The sequence below is a fragment of the Martes martes genome (genome assembly GCF_963455335.1).
Source record: "Martes martes genome assembly, chromosome: 12".
NCBI lineage: Eukaryota > Metazoa > Chordata > Mammalia > Carnivora > Mustelidae > Martes > Martes martes.
In genome coordinates this window covers 74,038,694-74,064,475 of record NC_137900.1, presented here as the reverse complement: position 1 = coordinate 74,064,475, position 25,782 = coordinate 74,038,694, and the positions used below count along the sequence as shown (strand labels likewise).

General features: G+C 38.3%; 1 protein-coding gene across 7 annotated transcripts in view; it reads right to left on the bottom strand.

The window, feature by feature from the left end:
* MUSK (muscle associated receptor tyrosine kinase) overlaps nucleotides 1-25,782 on the bottom strand; it is a gene marked incomplete at both ends in the record, with an annotated part of 92,230 nt that overhangs the window by 52,404 nt on the left and 14,044 nt on the right. For all 7 annotated transcript variants that reach the window (XM_080820003.1, XM_080820004.1, XM_080820005.1 and 4 more), the window contains 3 exons: nucleotides 16,717-16,858; nucleotides 17,747-17,874; nucleotides 25,254-25,405. In XM_080820003.1, coding sequence (XP_080676129.1) covers nucleotides 16,717-16,858; nucleotides 17,747-17,874; nucleotides 25,254-25,405 — 422 coding nt within the window. The remainder of the gene's footprint in view (nucleotides 1-16,716; nucleotides 16,859-17,746; nucleotides 17,875-25,253; nucleotides 25,406-25,782) is intronic.

The window sequence follows — 25,782 nt, the reverse complement described above, 5'->3', positions numbered from 1 at the left end:
GGTCAGGTTATAGGTCTAGTTTTTCCATGTATCGTGCTTGCTTAGCCTATGATCCCTCTTGACCTCCGAGTTCAGAGTTCAGTAGATAAAACCTACAGTTTTACCACCTATCAATTTTTAAATATTTGGCTTCATGGTCTTTATTCCCATTTAACTGTTTTATGTATAATGCATCAATGTTGTCTTCCAAACTGTTGTGTAATCTCCATTGGGGGGTGGAGGCAGGGAACGGCATAGCACACTTTACCTTCATTATGTTTTCTTCTCCCCCTAAAGTTTAGCACAGTCTCTTGTAGAAAAGAAGAAAATACTTAAACAAGGAGCTGGGTAGTGATTCATTTTCCTTTTCTACTTTCTTGAAATTGTTCAATAAGACATTTAGAATAGAGAATCAGAGACTTCTCTTATTGGAATAATTGCAAATATAATCAACATCTGAGTTAAACAGTATACCCATCATTTTCTTGAATACTTGGATTTATGGGGAACTTAGTACTATCATAGCAACCCATTTAAAATACTGTTAAAAAAAAGGAATATATTCTAAAACAAACGAAAATCAGTCTCCTTATAATTACCACCCACAAGACTTAGTTTCTATTCCTATCCACTGGAACAAAAAAAAAAATCCATGAAATATTTTCATTTTTCCAAGCTTACTAGCCCCAGGTCACCATGTTGATTGCTTACTTTTGAACTTTCTTATCTACTTATCTTAATTTACCCCCAGAACTAAAACTAACACACACATAGAGAGTCTCACAAATTCAAAGAATAATAAGACTCTAATATTCTACTTCTGTGACTATAAATTTACATGTTTTTATTTGCATTTATATAAAAATGCAGTTAGGTCAAATCCCATTGAAAATCATGAATCATGAATATCCAACACCTGTTTTTATACTTGCTCTTCAATTTTGAACATGTGTGTGTATGTGAGTATGATTTGATTTTAAGAAAGATAAATCTAGTTTTTCCTATTCAATTCAACTGTATTAGTTGATTGGAGAAGAAATTTGAAGGGAAATGTATTATATAGGAGGAGGGAAAGCCCTCAAGATTCCCTGGCAGAAAAGATCACATAAGTCACAGAGACCTTGTGGAAAGAAAGAAAGAGACCAGAAGAGTAAACAGGCAGAAATGTGGGATGCGTCCCATCCCTTCAGACTGCAAGGATGAGGAGACCCAAGAAGGTAACAGGAATCTGGCCATTTAGACCAAAATGTCAATAGAGGCGGCCATTGCACATTCTTGCTCTTTGTAGGTTGGCATTGTTTATAATTTTCTTCATAGACAAAAGCTTCAAGAAATCTCTGAACATCTGGTACTGTCAGGACACCATTCTAGGACTTTTTCATTTTTCAATAAAATGATTTGCACCAAGCAGTTAATAAAGAGACTAACACACAGCTAGAAAGTACTGGAGGCTAATTTTGAAGTCAGGTCTTCTAGCTCTTTCTTTCTTTTGTTTATTTTTTTTTCCAGAGCTATTTGTAGCTCATGTTTATCTTCCTGACTGATGAAAGCTATTTCTCCATCTGTCTTTAAAGAAAGAAGGTGTATTTTATTTTTAAATTTCAACCTGCCTTAGGGAGCTATGTTCCAGATATTGATCGTGTTGAGTACCCTTTTTGTACGTGTTAAAAGCATGTACTTAAATCCATTCCTCACTTATCTGAGAAGAGAGGAATCATTCTGTAGAAAGAGAAGTCCATTGTTGAGACTTTATTAAAACATGGATGCTAATCAATACTAGATTATTTGAATCCATTCTTAAATAGATTGCATTTGTCTCACCTAGCACTGTATTTTAAGAATTATTGCATTGGAGATTCCTAGTAGAAGACAAACACCTCAGACAGCAAAAAGGGTCATTTTACTTGTTTTACCTTTTCCTTAAAAAAATTGGCTCAGGGGATTGTTGAAAAGTAATCATATTGAGGCTCCGTGGCACTGTGTTTCTGGATAGATTCTTCTTTTCTTTTCCAGTCATTAAAAGAACATGTGACAATAATAATAATAAACCCGAGTAAATACCTGCATTTTCTTTGCTGACTTCTTGGTAGCTAAAGCAAAGAAACCCGACCCTGGTATGCCGCCACTGTTTACATTTGTGTTTCCTTTGAAGCAGAGCAATGCGTGAGGTTTATCCACTGTGGCTCTGTCTCTGAGGGAGTCAGAATGCAGGCTCCTTCAGAAAACATGCATGGCCCCCTTACAAACAGCCTTCCTTTGCATCTTCAAAGTAAGGCTGGCCTGGCTCTGTGACATCACGATTCTCTCAAGTGGCTTGGGCTGGAAACATTTCTGTGGCCTTCGAGATAATAACATTTTCCCAGCTTGTAAATATGGATGGTGAATCATGACCATGAGCAAGAAGTGTTTATCAAGTAAATCAGGTAAGAGCCACATGAAGTTAACTTGTTCTTAGTTTAGTCCTAGATGGAGGTGGGAGCCACTAATAAGAATATTTTGGCTTAAACGTTCTGAAAAGGTATTAGAACTTTAACCATAAGGCAAGGAAGATGTTGGACTTCAGTTGTGATTCAAGTTTTCCATTCTTTAAAAAAGTGTATATTCTGGTTTCATGGAAAGAGATGCTAATCTGCTTAATTGCCAGGACAGAAGCCTTTCTTGGTTTCTCCTTTTTAAAGGTTTAATTTTGAGATCATTTTAGAGTGACAGAAGAGTTGCAAAGATAGTATAGAGGGTTTCCAGTAATTTTTACCCATCCTCTAATATTAACATCTTACATAACCATAGTACATTTATCAAAATCTTAGTTCACTTTTAAATCCCATTTTTTACCTAATCTCGCTAAAAGGAAGGTACTTGAGCTCTGACAGCAATTAAAGTAGGTAAAGTTTAGCAAGAACAATATTTTTTTAAATTTTGAAATAATGATTATTATTACATTATTATTATTATTTTAGCTCACTAGAAGTTTTAACTGGGAAAAGAAACAGGAGCTATAACCTTAAGCTTAAGTGACACTATGATATCCTGGTTGTCTAAAGAGGCTTGGCTTGGGAAAATTTCTGTGGTTTTTGAGATGGAGTTCCAGATGTCCAAATAGGACCACGGCCTCTAAACTGTAGGTCCCCATGCTGAACAGATGACATTTGAAAACCATGTCTAAGAAAGGACACCACATGTTATAATCTCGGTGTTAGTCTGTAAGTCAAATTACAGCTCATTCTGGTTTTTATGGCTCCCCAGTAGATACTGTCTCATACTCTCTAGTCTGTCTTTTACTCCCTGACTCAGCAGCATCCTGTGCTCTCATGATAAATCTGCTTCTCCCCACCCCCATCACTGTGATAGGATCTGTACCATGAGCTGCTGTTCATCGATCAAAGCCTTGATGGACCTCACCTCTCTGAAGCTTTCCCTGACCTCCCACCATCTCCCCTGCCTTGTACTTCTATCATTGCAAATGGTTGAACTTTAATTTTTGTAATTACTTGCTTGCATGCTCATCTTCCTCACTGAATTTGAAAACTTTTCCAGAAGTGAGCCATCTTTTTATCTCTGTATCCTTAGAAATAATCTCATTCCAAGAAATATAGTAGTGAATGCGTTTAAAGCTTATTCTAAACTTTTATCCTATGAATTATGGATAAGATTTTTCCTTAAATTTTCACCTTTATTTGGAATAAAGACATTCCAAGTAGAAATCCTCAAGTCAGTGCTTCTCAATTTGTGGTAATTGACTACTCGGGTAAGGTTCATTTAGGAAATTGTTAGAAGGCCTAACACAGACCTGTTAGATCTGAATCTCTGGGGAATGCATCCTCGAGCTATAACTTCACAGAAGATTTGCAGAGGCTTTTGACATGCACTGAAGTTTGAGAACTACTACCTTGGAGGAAGAGTTGTATTAATCCATCAATTTTGTTATTTTCCATTTCTTTCCATAGAGGTTTTGAAGTGAATATAATTAATGATGTGACAGTAAAGTAAATGGAATAACAAACACATTAGTATCAGGGCAAAGGAGACTTCGGGTCGGTTTAGTGTAACAGATACTACGACATGGATTCTGAGATATGTGCCAGGTAGGGCAAAAAACAAAGTAAAAATAAATTACAGCATTCTCACTACAAGGAGGGAAACAAAAGGTCACTTTCTCAGGAGAGGCCATTCCTCCCTCACCCAGGCACTTAATTTTTAAAGCAATTTTTTACTTAATATTTACCTTAACGCAGTGAATGATGGAATGATCGATATTTTCAATAAGATTTTTTGGCAAACTGCTATTTCTGTAGTGAGTTAAATATGTGGTAAGCCCAGGGTGTGCACTAAGGTTGCTTTTGATTTTCCTACTGCGGATGTTGTGTTTTTTGTACAGGTTGACTCTAAACAGCCCGTTTCCCCTTTGCCAGTAAAGGCACATCTTCATATAGCTTCTTAGATAAGCTTTCTCTTATCACTTGTCCCAGTAGGGCCAAACCAAAGTTATAACCTCTAACAAGTACCAAGCATGCCGGTGTAAAACATTGCTGATTGAAGGTAGATTTGTGCTCTTTGGAAACAAGAGGAGCAGTTGGTAATGTTGACATTCTATTTATGAAATCTGAGAGACCTAACCAGCAATATTCTCTGGGTAGAATGTAAACATAAACAACAGGCAATAAGACCACCAACAGCCAATATTTATCCAGAGGCCCCCATGTAGACACAGCATATATGCTGTCTTAGTACATTTTAAGAACCCTACGCTGTAAGTAATATGGCCCCCATTTCCCAAATGAGGAAGTAGACTTGGAAAGGTTGAGCAAATCATCCAGCCTCATGTAACTAGAAGTGGCAGAGTCAGGATTAGCACTGGTGCTAATCTGTCTGATGCTAAAACATGTGAGCACTCCACCATTCTGGTCTGTGAAACAGAAACACAGAGAAAGGGAGAACGTAAGAGTTGGGTAATGGAAGATATCCTGGCCTGGGAACCAAGATGTCTGAGGTCCTTGCTAACTTGGAGAAAGTACTGATTTTTCTAGTCCCAGGTTTCCTGATCTGTGGAACGGGGGACGGAATTACCACTTCAGACTGAAAACCTATGATTACTCTTCTAATGGAACCAAAGTTAAAAATCAGCTCTCTTTCAAAGAAAAAGTTAGGTTTTTGTTTTGTTTTGTTTTGCCATTGAACTTGATTGCTTCTACCTCAAAGATAAAGATGACACATGGATTAAAGAGCTGTGATTATCTCCACAAGTGTTTTTAAAATCATCACTTCTGTTACACAGAAGTTACATTAGTCCGAGAACTAACACTGATAACTATTATCTGAGCAACGGCTCTGTACAGTCTTGTAAGAGCTTTAGATATGTTATCTTAGTTTATCCTTTTTACAACATATAAGATACAAAGTATTATTAACCTCCTTGGACAGGTGGGGAAACTGAGGCACAAAGAGACTAAGGAAACTACCTGACATTCCCCAAGTGTTGGGGCCAGATTCTGAATTCAGGAGTTTACTCTAGACTTGGGAGCCCATGTACATTAGCCAGTACATTAAGTTCCCTCTAAAAATCATCCCTTGAGGCAAAAATGAACTATTGGGCCTTCATCAAGATCAAAAGCTTTTACACAGCAAAGGAAACAGTTAACAAAACCAAAAGACAACTGACAGAATGGGAGAAGATATTTGCAAACAACGTATCAGATAAAGGGCTAGTATCCAAAATCTATAAAGAGCTTATCAAACTCAACACCCAAAGAACACCTAATCCAATCAAGAAATGGACAGAGGATATGAATAGACATTTCTGCAAAGAAGACATCCAGATGGCCAACAGACACATGAAAAAGTGCTCCACATCACTCGGCATCAAGGAAATACAAATCAAAACCACAATGAGATACCACTTCACATCAGTCAGAATGGCTAAAATTAACAAGTCAGGAAAGGACAGATTCTGGCGAGGATGCGGAGAAAGGGGAACCCACACTGCTGGTGGGAATGCAAGCTGGTGCAACCACTCTGGAAAACAGCATGGAGGTTCCTCAAAAAGTTGAAAATAGAGCTACCTTATGACCCAGCAATTGCACTACTGGGTATTTACCCTAAAGGTACAAATGTAGTTGATCCAAAGGGGCACGTGCACCCGAATGTTTATAGCAGCAATGTCCACAATAGCCAAACTATGGAAAGAACCTAGATGTCCATCAACAGATGAATGGATAAAGAAGATGTGGTATATATATACAATGGAATACTATGCAGCCATCAAAAGAAATGAAATCTTGCCATTTGCGATGACATGGATGGAACTAGAGGGTATTATGCTTAGCGAAATAAGTCAATCAGAGAAAGACAACTATCATATGATCTCCCTGATATGAGGAAGTGGAGGTGCAACGTGGGGGGTGTGGGGGGTGGAAAAAAAAATGAAACAAGATGGGATCGGGAGGGAGACAAACCATAAGAGACTCTTAATCTCACAAAACAAACCGAGGGTTGCTGGGGGAAGGGGGGTCGGGAGAGGGTGGTGGGGTTATGGACATTGGGGAGGGTATGTGCTATGGTGAGTGCTGTGAAGTGTGTAAACCTGGCGATTCACAGACCTGTACCCCTGGAGCTAATAATACATTGTATGTTTATAAAAAAATAAATTATAAAAAAAATCATGCCTTGACTAGTTTATCATTCATGGAAATGAATATACTAATTACAATTTGAAGGTCATATATTTGATTCCTGAAGGAAATAACTTAAGTAATAGTATTTGAATTCCATATTGCCATTGAGTTCTAATAGCTTTCTATTATATCTTTCCACAATTCAAAGTTGTTACATTTTGAAATTAAGGCCAGTAAAGACATGGCCTTCTCTGTCTTGCATGGTGTGAGATGAGTCTCTATTGCGTAAATCAGCGCATTAAAGAGAAAGAACGTTTCTTTTTTTTGCCTATGTATGCTTGAAATTGTGCATCTCATTTTGATACCTAAAAAATGAAAATCAGAGTTTACTCTGATTAGAATATGTGTATTTCAGGTTGCAGTAACTTTTCATTTTCAGATAATGTAACGTCCATTTTATATTAAACAATTTAAGACAAATCTTTGAGGCACATTTTTTTTTCTTCAAACCTGCAGTTAAAGAGGGCCTGTTTTTTTCACTTGATGTAATATCTGTTCAGTGCTATAGTTATTATATCTTTTTCTTAGAGGACTTCATTGACAACTCTTCAACTAGAGGACCACTATACAATTGTTTCTTGAAAGCACTATGGGACTTTTTAGATGGGAATGCAACGTAATAGCCCCTTCAGTGGAAATCAGTGGCTAGTACTCTTCTTTTAGAGCATGCACCTTATTAATCATGCAGGTTTAATATTCCCCGTGATAACCCCCAGGGATATCAAAGACTTATGCCTTTTTCTTTGGTTTGGTTTTTAGATACACAGTGTACTCATGACAGCAAATCAAACCTGTTAGTGGCATCAAGCAAGTGGAATTGATGCCGGGAACAGGACCACCGCAAATTTTATTAAAACTGCAAATCACTGAGAGCACAGCACACACTGGGGTTTAAATACCTCTCTCTGTGGCATTTGTCATATTAAGAGCTGCAGCATAAACAAAGGAAAAAGCAAATCAAATGTTGTGTCCACACTGCATGATCGCTTCCACTCTTCTGGATGCAATAAGGAAAGCTGATCTCTAGGAAAGAAGGCAGCCGGAAGTCTAACATGTTTGAAGACAGTGCTGGTCTCCTCTAGTTCGATCTATTGACATTTGCCTCTGGGACATCATGTGTGTGTATATATGTATACATACATACATACATGTATACATGCATACATACATATAAATGTTTATATGCATATATACAGATATGTATATATGTATATATAATGTATATGTATAATGATTTATTTTTATCTTTTGGGATTCTCTTGTAGCCTGATATACTGCATATGTCTGCAAAAAATCTTCCCCAAGAAACCTTTGATAAACGAAGTCAGCCCTAAGGATACATGAGAAAGCCTTTCAGACTGCACAGAAACAGATGGACAATACTCCAGGGCCTTGACAGGTGATCGGGGCTCCTGCACTGAGGCTACTTACATTCGCCAGGTGGCTCACCTTCCCTCCTCACTCCCCAAAGTGCCTCTCTCAAGTGTTGAGACAGGGTTTTGCTTTTTGAGACCTCCAGCAAATGAGGTATTGTCTAAACACCTGGGAAGCCTACAATAACCCTTGACCTCAGAGGATTCTGTTCTTAGTCTTGGTCTGCTTCAAGGGCACTCATCTGCAGCTTTGTACTCATGCTAAGCCACCTGTCCCCACTGCTGATTGCTGACAGAGAACCCTCCCTTGGTTCCAGCTCCTCTTCTGCCCAGTCTTTTCCTTCATGGCTTTAAACCTCCAAGAGTAAACAAGGTAATAATAGAAAACGCAATTGACTGGGAGTCCAGTACATTCCAACATACATCTATTTTTAATGGAGTCTCAAGTATTCTGCACTCAATCAGTTTGTATACACAAAGCAGAATTTATCTGAATGTGAAATTCACAGAAAGTAATAAAATCGACACTCAGCTCCAGTGAAATAAATCATTTCATAACAGTTAAGTCAAAGCATATAAGGGAATCATGTAAGACTATAGGGAAATACAAGAAAATTAGATATTTGTAATTTTTTAAGTGGATCTTTTTCAACAATTAAAAAACTCAACAATGACTTCTCTGCTAAAAAAAATTATATTATCATATTAAAAGTGTTTAATTTCTGTGGTGTAGTGTTTATTCAACATGGTTTTTTGTTTTTTTTAATTTAATTTTATTTATTGATTTTTTTAAAGATTTTATTTATTTGACAGACAGAGATCACAAGTAGGCAGAGAGGCAGGCAGAGAGAGAGGAGGAAGCAGGCTCCCTGCGGAGCAGAGAGCCCGATGCGGGGCTTGATCCCAGGACCCTGGGATCATGACCTGAGCTGAAGGCAGAGGCTTTAACCCACTGAGCCACCCAGGTGCCCCTCAACATGATTTTTTAAAGAGAGAATATCCCTCTGGTCAAAAACAGGAAAGTAAAAATCAAAATCTTGCATTTTAGAGGTCATCTAAAGCCTCCTTGATGCAATCTCTCCTTAAAAACTTCGGCCCTGCCATCCAAATCATCCCATTCCATTGCCACTTCCTGTGCCACTGAGTGTCTGTCTTCTTGGCCTTTAGAGTACTTGGAGAAAACTGATTCAGTAGGGCTACATAACAGAGACAGTATGAATCATTCTTTGGATACCCACCATACCTAAAGTGGGACATGAGGCAGATTGGAGAAACTCTCTTGATTCAGAATTTCTTCTGTAGGGCAGTGAAAAGTGTCTTTGTCTCTGTTTTCAACCTAACAAAACTAATAGCAAATATAATTGGTGGTAGTGGGGATGGGGGGTTACATTGGATCATGCCACTGAAAATGCTGTTTTCATCTCTGTGGGGAACTGATTGAAAGAAATGATCTCAAGAGGAAGGAATAGTTCGAGTTAAATATAAAGAGATCTTTATGAGCTGATATGATTGATTTATTTTTGTTTTATCCTTATATCTTCATTCTCATATTTGGAGAATGATCTCAGCTTGAGGGCAGAAACCACAGACCAAGTGTGATTGTCTTTAAGACTGGTAAGAAAAACCTGAATTTCAGAGATATTAAAATGCACAACAAAGAAAACAAATATTAGCCAGTGGTGATTGTAAGGAACTAGCATCTCTGAGATTCCACCCAGCCATGGTAAAATATTTAAAAATGAACATCTTAGAATGTATGGAATGTGATATGGACATTTCCCTTGCCCTCATCACATCCTGCCATGAAACCTGTCCGAAAGGCCATTGTCACAGAGGTACATGAGACAGGGGTTAAACTTTCCAAAGGAAGAGCCTCTACTGTTATGAGATGGACCACTCTTCTGCATTTCAGGTGACTATGGAATTTGGGAAATGATAGATACTTCTGCACCAGTGTTAAGTCAGTATACCTGTATAGTTCTCACCTAGAGGTAGTGCTTCACCTTTCCATGGGAACTTCCTTTCTTTACTTTGAGTCAATAATACCCAGCCACACGGAGAAAATGCTCACTGAGAAATCAGAACCCAAACTGAATTTTAGTGTTGGAGCCTCCAAGCCACTGTGGAATCACAGATTCCAGGTCTGCCCATAAGTAAGAAAGAAGAGTCAAATGGGGGGAGAACCCACTAGTAGGTGCTGCCCTCTGAACTCCTTCACTTCTCACTCCATCCAGGCGACTCCCTTCCTCTTGCCTCAAACTTACTGTCTTTATGGACTGATTCTGTCCCCAAGGAAATGCCGTGTTTCATGTTCTTTTCATCAGGACCTCACCCTCAACCCCAGTTCTTCAGCCAGTGCCCAGGTGTTGTGAATATCTAATGAACATAGGAACCAATTGCCTTTGATAAAACTTTTCCCATCCCTTAGTTTCTTCTAGAGCAGAACTGCAAACCAATAACAGAAACTAATAACATCAAACCAGTAACAGAAAGGTTGATGTCACTTTATCAAAATCATATAATGTTTGGAAGAAATAATTTTTTTCCAAAACTTGAATACATGTATTAATTCTCCCTCTTTATAAAAATCTAAAAAGTATAAAGAACTATGTAAAGTGTATGACAAGATGTTTACCTCCTATGTAATTCTACATGCAGAGATGGTGACTATTAACAGCTTAGTTCATACATTCTAATATAGAATATATAAAACATTTTTCTTCAACTTTTCCACTTATGAACACATTAGAATTTCTAATGAGTTAATATTTCTAATGAGATAGAACAGAACCTTGCACATAGCACTATGTAAGTACTTATTAAATAATAAATACAGCAAATAATTGTATAATGTTTGCTGTGTGTCTGTATTAGTTCATGTGATCATTGCAACAACAGAAGAGGTAGGGGCTATTTTTTTTACCCCATCTTAGAGATGAGGAAATTGAGGCTCACTGATGGAAAACAGACCCAAATCACATACATGGTAGGTAATTGTAGAAGTTAAAGTGTATAGCTTGATCTCATTCTTAATAGCTGCATGGAATTTTTTCACATACTTTTGTCAGTTTCCTATTGATGCAAATTTATTTTATTTTTTGCAAATTTAAATTCTTTAAAAATTTTTATATTGTAAATAACTGTGATAATCTTTTTTTAGCTTTGTGATAATCTTGAACATACACTTATATATATAATTCCTCTAGATAAATGATCAGAATTAAATTATTGAAGCACATGTGTATACATTTTAAAGTTCGATTTTTATTAAGAATGAAGAAAAACACCTCCACTAGACTATACCAAATAATAAGAATAGTTGAAAGTGTTGGTTTCTTTATTGCTGTCATCCTAATTGTTGTCCTTTATAAGTAATCTGTTTTTTCTTCAATAATTTAAGATCACCTCTTTGTCTTTGGTGTTTATTATGATGAATCTGGGTCTGAAACTATTAGTGTATCTGCTCTTTGCTTTTACTGATTGGGATTCATTGTGTTTCTCATACTTGAAGATTTACAGTTTTCATTAATTTTGGCTAGTACTCAGTCATTAGGCTTCTGAGTATAGCCTCTCATATTTTCTCTCCTCTCTCTTTCTGTAATGCATATCCATAACTATTTCTTTAATTCCGTTTTATCTTTTCCATCTCTCTGCACTGAATTCTAAATTCTGAAGAGGTGACTTCTAATGTGTGCGTTATCTCTTTATCTCTAAAATACCATTATTCATCCATTGAATTTTAGTTATAATTATGTTTGCATCTGTTAAAATTATTTAATTCTTTATCAGAACTGCTTTTCTTCTCCTAATGTATTTTACTTTCTCCTTTTGTGTCTTGTTTTAGTTTACACATATTTATTTTCAAGCCTCATATTGTGTTAGCTGAATTTCCTGGGTTTTTTTTTTTTTAAGATTTTATTTATTTGTTTGACAGATAGAGATCACAAGTAGGCAGAGAGGCAGGCAGAGAGAGAGAGGGAGAAGCAGGCTCCCCACCAAGCAGAGAGCCCGATGTGGGGCTCGATCCCAGGACCCTGGGATCATGACCTGAGCTGAAAGCAGAGGCTTTAACCCACTGAGCCACCCAGGCGCCCCTTTCCTGGGGTTTTGATCCCTTTGTATATTGTGTCAGCTAAGTCTCGCTTAAGGCAGTTTTCTGTGGATGCTATAATTTTGCATTGCGAACTCATCCTTAGTGTGGCTTTATTATGAAAATCCTATATAATCTGGGTAAGGTATTTTTTAAAGCTTTTTTGTTGTTAAATTTTTGGTCTGGGACCAATATTTATGTTAATTTCTCTAGCTTGGCATCAGCAGCCTGTGCTGACAGTATGAGATATAGTCAAACCTATATGAGATATAGTCCTTAGTGTTGAATACAGATTTATTCATAAGAAAACCTGTTTTTTTCTTTCTCACACCCAGGATTTAGGTAGACAAACAAGCCTCTGCATTGTCTTTATGTACCATCGGATGGACTTTCTCTGGTCCATCTTTGCACTTATGTGATTCTCAGCTTTATAGAAGGTTCTCAGGGCTAACATTTCTTCACAGGGGCCCAAGACCTTGTCTCCCATCCCCTTAAGAGTCTTAAATACTCTAGGTTGTAGAGATGGACACCTGTGCCTTTACCTTCAGGACAATGTAGAGCCAGCTCATGAGCTTGCTGCTCTTTTTTCAATTTCTAGTTATTCCTGGTTGCTGAAGATACAATTTTATCCTGCGGGTTGTATGACTAACCGAGCAATTCTGGGTATTTGTAATAGGAAGATATTCATGTTATCTTGTCTGTCATATTGCTGGTGCTGTAAGTGTTTAAGCTTACGTTTGTATATTTGGTGTGAAAAGATGCCATGATTAATTCCTTCAACCATTCTCTTGCAGTAATTGTTAAATCCTCTGCCCTTTTTTCCTTCCTGGCAAACTCCAGTGCCTGTATCTTGCCTTTGGATTTGCCATTCTACTTTTTCTGAACATCTTCTACTTTTTCTGCAATGAGGCACATTGATGTCACTCCATATTCACAGTCCCATTCTCTACTAAAACTTTAATGTTATGTAGGAATCCTAGTTACCCTTGTGAGTCATCTCTCCCATTCCCAATAGCTATTTTAAAACCTTTCCACTCTCCTCAGCCCTCCACCTCCCTTTATAGAAGTACTTTCGGAAGATAAACTTACTTTCTACTTCCTAAAGGAACTAGAAACCAACAGAGCTTTCTCAAATTCCATCTACCAAACTTGTTTGTACTTATTTATACTGGAATATACCCCCTTTCTCCTTCCTATTACAAGGAAGGAAGTTCCTTCTTCCTAAGTACAGTGGCCATGTAATTTATCATCGAAGCCTGGATACTTTTGAAGGTACAAGGAGGACTCTATTAATAATTATTCCAGGACAACAGGTGTAAACCAGAACTGTCCTGGGCAAACTGGGACAAGTGGTCACCCTCCATATAGGGCTTATCACTCTACTTGTCCCCTCAATACACTGTTTTTGCCTTTTCAAGTACCACATTCCCTTGAATATTCTACCTCTCTCCTTTGTATTTAAATGTCCTTTTCTCTGAGACCCTTCTCATTCATATTTTAAATTTTTCAGTATTTTTTTAACATTTTAATCTTTTTAAAAGAGAAATCTTGCAAAACAACATTACGTATGTACCATATATACCTCTAGCTACTGCTCACTTTTTTGGCTTTTCCCTTTTCAGTACCAAATTTATTGAAAAATTTGTTGATATCCACTGTCTCTTTTTTTCAGCTCCTATTCTCCATCATTTATAGAATCTTGGCTTTTTCTCTCACCCCTGTTCTGACACTACTCTTGGCAATGTCACACATGAATATCTGTTCCTTAATAGAACACACAGTATTTAGCTTTACTCAGTCTCTTAGACACCTCTGAGTTAGACGTCTTCTCTGTTCCTTAGTTTCTTAAAATGACGCAATGATAGGACCTTCCTCACTGACTGTTAGTGAGGATTCAATAAAATAATCCACGTAAGCATTTAGCATTTTAAAATGTTAGCCATCCCATTGCTCATCCTTTTGGAAATACATCCATGTTTGGCTATGCTTGAGTTAGATAGTTTCATTAGTAATTTTATATGTCACTGTTTGAACCTTTTAAGATAAGACAGAAAATTAGAATATGTTCATGTTGTCTTTCCAGAGATCCAGCAGCCTAAGACTGGCGATCTAGAAAGGGAGCTTAACTTTTGTGTTGAAGGCTATTTCATGTTTGTTACAGCAGTTAAGATTCAGTGAAAACACTCTACCAAATCCACAGTTGGTATACTTCTCCTCATCAGAAACTGACAATGGCAAACAGCTTTTCTATGGCATGAACATGTTCAGTACATGTAACCTGGCATTGAATGACATTATGGAGTTCTCATTCTAATTTGCTCAAAATAATTCTCAGAGTTACTGACACAATGTGTAACAAATGGTCACCTGCCTCACTGACTATGGCCCAGCTGTATCCTCAGCCCTCATTATTGCCCAGTTAGTAGGTCTTTATAGACACATTCAGGGTCATACCAGTTGCTTTTCAGTTGGTTTTTCACCTGTTCTGAATTGTTGGTTAAATTGGCCCTTCCTTTAAATAGATCATGTCTGCATTATATCTTTTGGAAATGTCTTAACTATTTCTTTAAGTGGAAGCCAACCTTTTAGAACCTCAAGAGAAACTACACAGACTTGCTATAATTAATGCTCTAATAGTAATGATTATAATTGATGCCATTTATTAAATGTTTATTATGTACCAGACACTGTGCTCAGCATGTCACAAATTTTCACATATATTGGCTGCTTTAACAGGGACTAAAATGGAGTAGAAATAGCTGTGTGCTAAAAGGGTCATCTTACCTACTGTTAGAGTAACTTTAAATGATATTATGTGCTCTCAATACTAGCGAGATTAATATAACCTCTGTGTATATTAACTATTAAGGCAATGAGCATGACCATTTAAGTGTTAAGAAGAAAGAAGGCAGTATTCAGTTTTACTGATATGTGTGATGCAAAATTAAATGGCAAAGCAGGACCAAACTGTGTAATTGGACTCCAAGTAATTGTGATTTGTGTTCATTTTCTCTAGGTCACTGTTGAAGTAAATATTTTTAATATCTATGAAGATGCTGACCTAAACTATCAACATTTAATATTATAATAGGGAGGGATTATATTTAATATCTTGAAGAGGAAAATCTTTGTGACACTTTATACAAATTGATAACATTCACTCTGTATTATGCCACATACATCTCAAGGAAACACTGAATCCAGGCAGATAGTGTCCAAATATGTGATTGAGCATATTTGTATATTTATTTTTCACTGAATAAGTTGTATCAAGTGGTTATTGCATACTGAGCCTTAAATACCATTGCTAATGTTGAAGATACTAAATTACAGCAACTATGCTGAAAATATATATATATATATATTTTACATCTGACAGCCATTATCCCATCAACCTCATTCTTTTCTATGAGTTAACAGAGATTCTATGAGCAACAGAAGCAATGATGTAATAAAGATGTTACCTCAGTTAGAAACAAATGTGGGAAATGAGATTCTTAATGCTGTCAGAGGAAGGGCTACCTAGGAAATAAAAATAATCTAAAAGGAGCTAATAGAAAACTGTATGATTGAAAAGGAAGAGATGTGGGCTTACGTGAATAGGATGGAATCAAAGTAAGCTAGGGGAAACTCCCAGGGTCTCTCCCAAATGAACTATAATACGATCCAGTGTGAGAAAGTCCAAGTACTTTATCAGTCAGATAAGAGAAAAGTAGAAAAATAGGTGATTCCTTTAGTCAGAATTTATTGAGTGTTTACAAAGGGCCAGGCATTCTGTTAGCTACTCTCAACACCACCTCACTGAATACTCATAGCAAATTCCACTTTTCAGTTGAGAAAACTGGGAGCCAGAGAGATTAATTCTACAGCATAGAACAGGAGGAGCTGGGAAGAGTATTGTACTTAGTTTGCTCATTGAGCACAGGCATGCTGGTAGTTTCTATTTTTAAGCAAAATGTGATGTAATTTTAGGTCAAGAAGGATCTGACAATCATATGGGTAGAACACCTAACCCTATCTGGATTCTGATTTCTCAGTGAAGACCTTTACAACTAGTTGCTGAATTGGTTGATTTTAAGAGAACATTTTAAATAAATGAAAAATATTTTGACAATATAACTCACAGAACTAGGAATAGTTTTAGTTATACATTTTGAGTCAGTATTTTATTTTTCTCAACCCTTTGTGACAATACAACCTAAAAAAAGTTTCTTTTTTTCTTTAATCTTTTTAAAGTCATGTCTATATGCTGATAAAGATAAAATGAGGGTTTTCAAATTTATAAGCATGGGAGAATTATCTAAGTCAAATAGAAGTTCTGAACTGGTGTCTGGCTGTATTAGTATTTTAGTGAATTTAATCTGTTTTGGTCAAAATTACCAGGGATTGTGGGCAATGGATGGAATATGACCCATTATACCAGGGCACACTTCTTTCTCTTTTCAGTTTTTCTTTTCCGAGTTTTGACCTTAAGCTTTAGTATCTGGAATAGTTGAGGGAACTGGTCTACCCACACATCGGCCGCTGCAAGCTAATGTCCAGCCTTCACAGTAGAACGTGAGGCCCTTCTAATAGCACCATAACGGGAAGGAATACAACTCCTTACCCTCAACTTCCAGCTTCACCAATTTGGAATATGCCGTCCCGAGGCTGTTTTTTGCCACACATCGATAATGTCCTGCATCTTCCTTTTGCACATTGTGAATCCTTAAACTCCCAGATTCAAGAACTGCAATGCGGGAATTTTCCTGCCAGGGATAGGGACATGAGTTTTAAAACGTCCATGGCTTTATCAAGATATCATTTGCCTTACTTCATCAGGTCATCACCATTGCTGCTGTCATCAAAAATAGCATTTGAAATTATATAGATTATCACAAACAACTTTATTTGTTTTATTTTAAATAAAACAAAGCTAATCGATATTGTACCTCATTTTAGTTAATTGATGTGTATCAACACCTACATATTCTCTGTGGAATATTCCGAGCGTAGATGAGAAACCTCACTGAATTCACAGTTAGTAGGTGACAATGATGATGCAGTGTAATCATTTACCAGTAAATGTTATGAGATACAAAAGCAATACAAAATAAGCATGTACATAATAGATTTTTAATCTGACTGCTCTGTGATGGAGACATTTGTCAGGGAGTTTGTTTACCAGTCTTGATGACATTTGTGCTCTAACTTCACTCCAGAGGTTCTCATCCTTTTCCTTCCAAACCTCCTTTCTCACTCTCCTCCCAGAAACTGTTTGTTGGGTCTAAGACCTGGATTTTAGTTTCTTTCTTTTCTTTTTTTAATCTCCTGTGTCTCAAAGATTCAATGTCAAAAAATAAATTGATTCAACTAACCGACCAGTCAACAAAGAAATACTCTAGCTTCACCTTTGCTCTGCTTCTTTGGCCATCCCTATAAAGAACTACTGGTTCCCATCTTTTTTCCCCTAGCCAACCCCAACGGGAATGCCTTATAGTTGGTGTGTATGGGAAGAGGAATATTTAAGTTTGGTTAAACTGTTATATAAGGAAACAATTTTATACCAGGAATTTGTAATCATGTAACTGACTTTGCAAAGAATTGTTCTGTTTGAAAACAAGTTGTATAAACGTGTATTCATAATAATCACTTACCCTGAGAGCACTGTCCCCCTTAATCCACGACACTGATGGTTTGGGATTGCCCATTGTGGTACATGGAAGAACTGCCTTTAATCCTTCTATTATTTTTACATTTATGGGAGGACGAGTTATTTTCGGCTCTAAAGGGAAACGAAAATTCAAAATCAGAAAGACGATACGGATGCATTAAACTTTCTCCTTTCTAGTTAAGTCTAAATATCCACTTTAAGAATAATTTATTACATTACAGGATTTACCAAATGCTAAGACAGGTTTTGAGTGGATGTAAAACAGGAATCATTTTTCAAAGTTTCAGTTATCTTGGTTTTATTCATATCTTATTTGAAAAACACAAATTCAGAAAGCATATTAGGAGTTTGAAGTTGTAGTATTCTTCACTTTAAAAGATAGCTAATGAAAAGTTGATTAAAATGAACCATAACAATTCAACATTATTTAATTCATACCAATAGACACAAAAACATTTGAAGAGATGATTTTGATCTATTTTTTGCCTAATTCTGTTATGCTTTCCGTTTCCCTTCAGTCTCACTTTGACTCTTAAATTTGTTGATTAAGCATTAGATACATTTATCCTCTAGAACTAGATGTTATTATATTTATAATTGGAAAAATTCTGTCATACAATTTAGAGTAACTGTACTCTGTGAAGCAAACTTTTGTAATTTACTGTTCTGTGAACCAGTTTTAAATTAATTCTGTCAGAAGAAATAGTTTATGCCAGCTACTGTTTATTCTCCGATAGTAAGCTTTCAGAAGAAGTTATTAAATCTAATGTATAGAAGAATTGACAAGTTCAGGAAGCCTATTATTTTACTACTTGAAACATTCATAAATAATGAAAACTACATTTATTTCCTTAGGAATATCATGTTACAGAGACAAAACAGAGACCTGTCTTTGCAGGAGACACTACTGAGAAATGGATATATTTTATTTCTTTCAGGTCCTGGGCTAAAATCAATATGTTACTTTGACGGATAAAAGCATGAAATAAGGACTTTTTCCTCCTATTTTAATTGTGCATGTGGGGGTTGGTGGTGGTTGGAAGTGATATTTGCAAAGATTGCATGGTCTATTGATGTTTAATCTAGGCATTTATTGCCGTTTAGAGTTGGTATGATCTGGAGGGAGGAGTCAAGATGGTGGAGAAGTAGCAGGCTGAGACGACATCAGGTAGCAGGAGATCAGCTAGACGGCTTATCTAACCATTGTGAACACCTACAAATCCAATGGGAAATCGAAGAGAAGAGGAGCAACAATTCTAGAAACAGAAAATCGACCGCTTTCCGAAAGGTAGGACTTGCGGAGAAATGAATCGAAAGCGACGGGAAGATAGACCGCGGCGGGAGGGGCCGGCTCCTGGCAAGCGGCGGAGCAACGGAGCACAAGCAACGGAGCACAAAATTGGGACTTTTAAAAGTCTGCTCCATGGAGGGACATCGCTCCAGAGGCTAAACCGGGGGGAAACCCAGGCGGGGTCAGCGTAACCCCAGGTCCCATGGGCTCACAGAAGGACCGGGGGTGTCTGAGTACCACAGAGCTCGCAGGTATTAGAGCGGGGAAGCCGGCTACAGCGACAAAGCCGAGGAGTGAGCTCTCAGCCCGGGGTTACCTTGTGCTGGTCGCAGGCTGGGTGGGCTCGCAGACCAGGGAGGCCGGGCGGTTGGGCGCTTTTCTCTGAGGGCGCACTGAGGAGCAGAACCCCAAGCTCTCGGCTCCTCTGGGCCGAGAGATTGGGAGGCTGCCATCTTCATTCCCATCCTCCAGAACTCTACCGAAAGCGCTCAGGGAACAAAAGCTCCCCGAAAGCAAACCTGAGTGGATTACTTAGCCCGGCCCCTGGCAAGGGCGGTGCAATTCCGCCTGTGGCAAAGACACTTGAGAATCACCACAACAGGCCCCTCCCCCAGAAGATCAACAAGAAACCCAGCCAAGACCAACTTCACTCACCAAGAACAGCAGAATTCTATAGGAGGAGAAAGCAAATCTTATCTGGACAAAATGACAAGGCAAAAAAACTCACCACAAAAAAAAGAACAAGAGGCAGTACCGAAGGCTGGCGACCTAATCAATACGGACATTGGTAACATGACAGATCTAGAGTTCAGAATGACGATTCTCAAGGTTCTAGCCGGGGTTGAAAAAGGCATAGAAGATATTAGAGAAACCCTCTCCGGAGAGATAAAAGCCCTTTCTGGAGAAATAAAAGAACTAAAATCTAACCAAGTTGAAATCAAAAAAGCTATTAATGAGGTGCAGTCAAAAATGGAAGCTCTCACTGCTAGGATAAATGAGGCAGAAGAAAGAATTAGTGACATAGAAGACCAAATGACAGAGAATAAAGAAGCTGAGCAAAAGAGAGACAAACAAATACTGGACCACGAGGAGAGAATTCGAGAGATAAGCGACACCATAAGATGACACAACATTAGAATAATTGGGATTCCAGAAGAAGAAGAAAGAGAGAGGGAAGCAGAAGGTATATTGGAGAGAATTATTGGAGAGAATTTCCCTAATATGGCAAAGGGAACAAACATCAAAATCTAGGAGATGCTAAGAACGCCCCTCAAAATCAATAAAAATAGGTCCACACCTCGTCACCTGATAGTAAAATTTACAAGTCTTAGCGACAAAGAGAAAATTCTGAAAGCAGCCCGGGAAAAGAAGTCTGTTACATACAAGGGTAAAAACATTAGATTGGCAGTGGACCTATCCACAGAGACCTGGCAGGCCAGAAAGAACTGGCATGATATATTCAGAGCACTAAACGAGAAAAACATGCAGCCAAGAATACTATATCCGGCTAGGCTATCATTGAAAGTAGAAGGAGAGATAAAGAGCTTCCAGGACAAACAAAAGCTGAAAGAATTTGCAAACACCAAACCAGCTTTACAGGAACTATTGAAAGGGGTCCTCTAAGCAAAGAGAGACCCTAAAAGTAGTAGATCAGAAAGAAACAGAGACAATATACAGTATCAGTCACCTTACAGGCAATACAATGGCACTAAGTTCGTATCTCTCAATAGTTACCCTGAATGTTAATGGGCTAAATGCCCCAATCAAAAGACACAGGGTATCAGAATGGATAAAAAAGCAAAACCCATCCATATGCTGCCTACAAGAAACTCATTTTAGACCCGAAGACACCTCCAGATTTAAAGTGAGGGGGTGGAAAACAATGTACCATGCTAATGGACATCAGAAGAAAGCTGGGGTGGCAATCCTTATATCAGATCAATTAGATTTTAAGCCAAAGACTATAATAAGAGATGAGGAAGGACACTATATCATACCCAAAGGGTCTGTCCAACAAGAAGACCTAATAATCTTAAATATCTATGCCCCTAACATGGAAGCAGCCTACTATATAAACCAATTAATAACAAAATCAATACAATAACAAAATACATCAACAGTAATACAATAATAGCAGGGGACTTTAACACTCCCCTCACTGAAATGGACAGATCATCTAAGCAAAAGATCAACAAGGAAATAAAGGCCTTAAATGACACACTGGACCAGATGGACATCACAGATATATTCAGAACATTCCATCCCAAAGCAACAGAATATACATTCTTCTCTAGTGCACCTGGAACATTCTCCAGAATAGACCACATCCTGGGTCATAAATCAGGTCTCAACTGGTATCAAAAGATTGGGATCATTTCCTGCATATTTATAGAGTTGGTATGATCTTGGATTATGGCAAAATTACAAGATAGGCTTGAAGCATGTTATGGGAAAATATCAACTTTGTCACTTTGCCTGCTATCTAAAGTACACAACTCTCCTCATCAACAACAGTGGACACCTACATTTAGATGATGGCCAGGCACCTCAGTTATGAGTTGGGTTGTCATATGGCTGCTGGCAAAAGTTTAGCTTAAGAATTGATATTCCTGTGACCTAGGCCAAGAAGGTGTTATCCATTCCTTCCCTTGGATTCCTTGAACTGATCCCTATGCCAGATGTCGTAAGCAGATAACCTTCGTTGAAAGCAAATGACTCCTATCTTCTCAGTGAAATAGATGTCTTGGTTGTCTCCTTAGTGAGGAGAACTCTTATGGAACTTGAATATAATGTGAACTGAGATTGAGTTAAGCATTGATATTGAGTCATGGAATTCCCACTGTAAGGGAATGCTCTTCAGGTGGAGCCATGAGCACTGGCTCATCTGAGCTTGTCATCATGTTAAAATGGGATGCTGGAAGCATCATGCTATGCTAGCATGGAACCCTTAGTTGATGGACCACAAGGATCTTGAGAGGAGGGAGCTCTGAGAGAGATCCTAGGATAGCTGGAGTAGTGATGGAGGCTAGGATCTTGGGAGTCTCAGGAAGGTCTTTACTAAAGCAGTGTGGGAGCACTCCAAAATGTTAGCAACTGGGATGGCCAAACCTGTGTGTACCCACATGACTGGGTGAGCTTTCCTAAGGAGAAGGTGGAAAAAAGAATAGAAGATTTAGGATAGATCCAAAATAGGGAACATTTACAGCCAGAGAGAATATGAGAAATGTTCAAAGGAAAGGTAGCCCACAAAATAATGAAATATTTAAATGTGCTCTGTCTTCAGAATCAAGGCTTCATTATTTAGCAAAGGAGAACATTCCTCACTGCCCTCAGAAAGCTTTCTTGTGGGTTCACCCCTACCCACTTACAGAACCCTCACACCAGCTTCCACACAATGTCCAACTAGTCCCTCTATGTACCTATTCTAATGATTCTAGGACTTCATTTATAAGTATGATCAAACATAAAATATTAATAGATGTTTGAGAAAAAACATGAACATGGAAAAAAAAGAACCAAAAGGAGACCAAAACTTATGAAAAAAACAGAAATAAAACAAAAAAGGGAAGAATATATATATTTTTAAAATGCATTAGTTGGTGCACCTGAGTGACTCAGTTGGTTAAGCATCTACCTTCAGCTCAGGTCATAATCTCAGGGTCCTGGGATTGAGCCCCATAGTGGGCTCTAAGCTCATCGGGGAGGCTGCTTCTCCCTTTCCCTCTGTCTTTCCCGTCTGCTGATGCTCTTTCTGTTTCTCAAATAAAATAAAATCTTTAAAAAAAACAATAAAAATGAACTAATTAATGATACCCTTACAGAGACTTGAGCAAGTATTGCATCATACAACACATAGAATTTGCTCTGAAAAAAAAAAAAAAGAGCAGAGAAGTAATTCCTAGAAATGAAAATTATGGGTTTTTAAGATCAAAGTAGTCAGTATAAGGGCAGAATAATAGAATGGTCATATTGAAGACCTGAGTTCATGATATGGAAGGAAAAGTTAAATAAATCTCCAAGAAGGTAGAATATCAAGATAGCCATGTAGAAAATATGAAGAGAAAATGTTGGGGTCAAGAAAAATGGAATAAGAAAGAGATCTAATATTTGTTAATTAAAAGTTTAAGAGTAAAAAAATAAAAGTTTAAGAATGAGATAAAATGAAGAGGAAGAAAAATAGGAAAAAGTATATCTCATTTTGGAAAAAAAAACAACAAACCTTTGATTTTAGATTCAAAAGACCCACCTAAAACTAAGTAGGAATAATAAAAGAAAACACATCTAACATATTCTTGTGAATTTTAGAAGTTTATGAATTTAGATATGGAGAGAAAATGCTAAACTTTTTAAGAAAGATGAACACTAGACTTACCTATAGGAATTAGAAAAAGATTTCTCAGCTGCAGCATGGAATGTTATATGATAGTGAATAATTGTTTAATAAAAGCTAAGGAAAGGGCCTTTTTAATTTTTTTTTTTTTTTGACACAGAGAAAGATCGTAAGTAGGCAGAGAGGCAGGCAGAGAGAGAGAGGGAAGCAGGTTCCCTGCTGAGCAGAGAGCCCAATACGGGGCTCAATCCCAGGACTCTGAGATCATGACCCAAGCCAAAGGCAGAGGCTTAACCCACTGAGCCACCCAGGTGCCCCAGGAAAGGGCTTTTTTAAACTCTTGTCTGTACATAGACAAGTTATTATCCAGGAGTAAAGGCAAAGCAAAGACTTCCAGCGATGCAAAGATTCAGAAAATATCCACAGATTTTATATGATCACATGCTCACACTTTGAAAAGAAGCAGCAAATGACTTCCTTCAGCAAAAAAGTAGAAAGGTAAAAGATAAAAGAAATAGTGATGACAATCAGGGATAATAACAAAACTTGCAATAAACTTCCCCGGGTGGAACTGGACCCCGCTGAGTTGTATGGCACCCATATTTTGATGTGATTTTTCACATCAGCAGCGTGGTGTCTGAGAGAAGAAAATAAAGGTTATTTTATGACAAGGTGGACATCTGCAAAGAGCTAGGGCTTCCAGGACGGAAGGTCATGAGATTTGTGGGTGCTGGTAAGATGCTAGAACACCAGGTAGAAGAGAAAGTCAAGTGGAGAGAGAACTGAGGAAGTCCCGATTGGGGATCAGTGGAAGAGAAAACAGAGGAGTCAAGGGCAGGAGAACGTGAGCACGCCGGTGATGGCTGTGTAGTGGGGGTAAGGGAGCAAGAGAGCTGGACTCTGTTCTTAGCTGAGAAGGAGACGGAGTTTGTGCCTACTCTGTGGAGGCACATCATGAGTCCGGGAAAGTGTTTTCTCCATGGGACAGAGCTAGAAATAGAAGTGTTCATGTTCAGAGTGTGACATATTGGAGCTTATGATATTAAGTACAGACCATTTCCTGGGGGTGACAAGGTCACTGATGGGGTTGGCTGATGAAAAGTTAAGGCAAATATCACTGGACTTGTGGAGGTCAGGAGTTGTAAGGATGAAATGGCTAGAGGCTGTTCAGGGTTGTTCAAATCCCTTAGGATGGTGGCAGGAGTAGGGCTGGATAGAAAGATAATGAGTCTGGAATTGAAGTCTTTGGTAGATGTTGGGTGTGCAGGGGAGTGTCTAGAAGTGAGTAGATAACTTGAGTAGATGTACAGGAGAGAGTGGTCAGAATGGTGCCCACCCTCATAAGAGGAAAGATTTTGCACAGCAGTAATGGCTTGAAAGGGGGCTAGGGGTCCTTGCTAGCCTCGCAGACAGAAAAGTGGGGAAAAAGAAATAGATCCAGTGAAGCAGAAAAGCAACTCAAGTTTGAAAAGTCATCCAAGAAAATCAAATTTAAAACAAGGCAGAGGGTGGAAGTGTCTGCGAAGAGGTTAGAGATAAAACATGCATCTGGTTGTAATGCACCTGTTTTAAAGATACAGAGAGAAGATTTTTAGAGGGAGGTTCCCTGATGGCGGAAGGCAGGATAGAGCAAACAATGTGCCGTGAACAGGCAAGAAAACAGGAGACTGGAGCACTAAGGGGCTTCCCTGCAGTTGAGGACAGGTATAGAAGGTGTAGAATTCACTGCCTCAAGGTTGCATTTTGATCTTGAACTTGGCTGGCTGCTGAGCCTCAGGTGTGCGGGGTGACCGGGGTGGGGGCAATTTACTGCCTCCTCTGGGGTGTACCACATCAGCTTTAACTTCACGAGCAGAGGCTCCCACTCACTCATCTTCACTTGGAGAGCCCCGCAGCTCTCCGCGGCGCCCCCCACGCCGTTGTTGGCTGTGCAGCAGTAGATGCCATCATCGCTGTCTTCCACGCTCAGGATGGTGAGGAGCTGCCCGTTCTCGCGAATGCTGTACCGGGTGTCAAAGAGCCTGGGGGTCAGAGACAGTAATGGCAGGTTAGGACCTCCTGTGTGATGGTTTTCAGCTGCGATTCACCAATCAAAATAGATGACTTGTCAATGGAGGAAGCAGATTAATAGCAAAAGGAAAGTTGAATGAGTTCTTAATAATAGGATAACCTTAGTTGCTAATATAAAGCTAGCAATGCATTCTAATCTTCCCTACGCTCCAATAATCAAAGCTCCCAGGAGTCCCTCCAGCACGCTTTCAAAGGGTGACGTCTATTGATAAGACCAAACACAAAGTTTACTTTATTCAGGAAAGTATACTACCAAGATATATGAGTTTTCTCCCCATAATTACTGGAAGGTAGCAGCCAGGGAATGAACACACACATGTAAATGTGA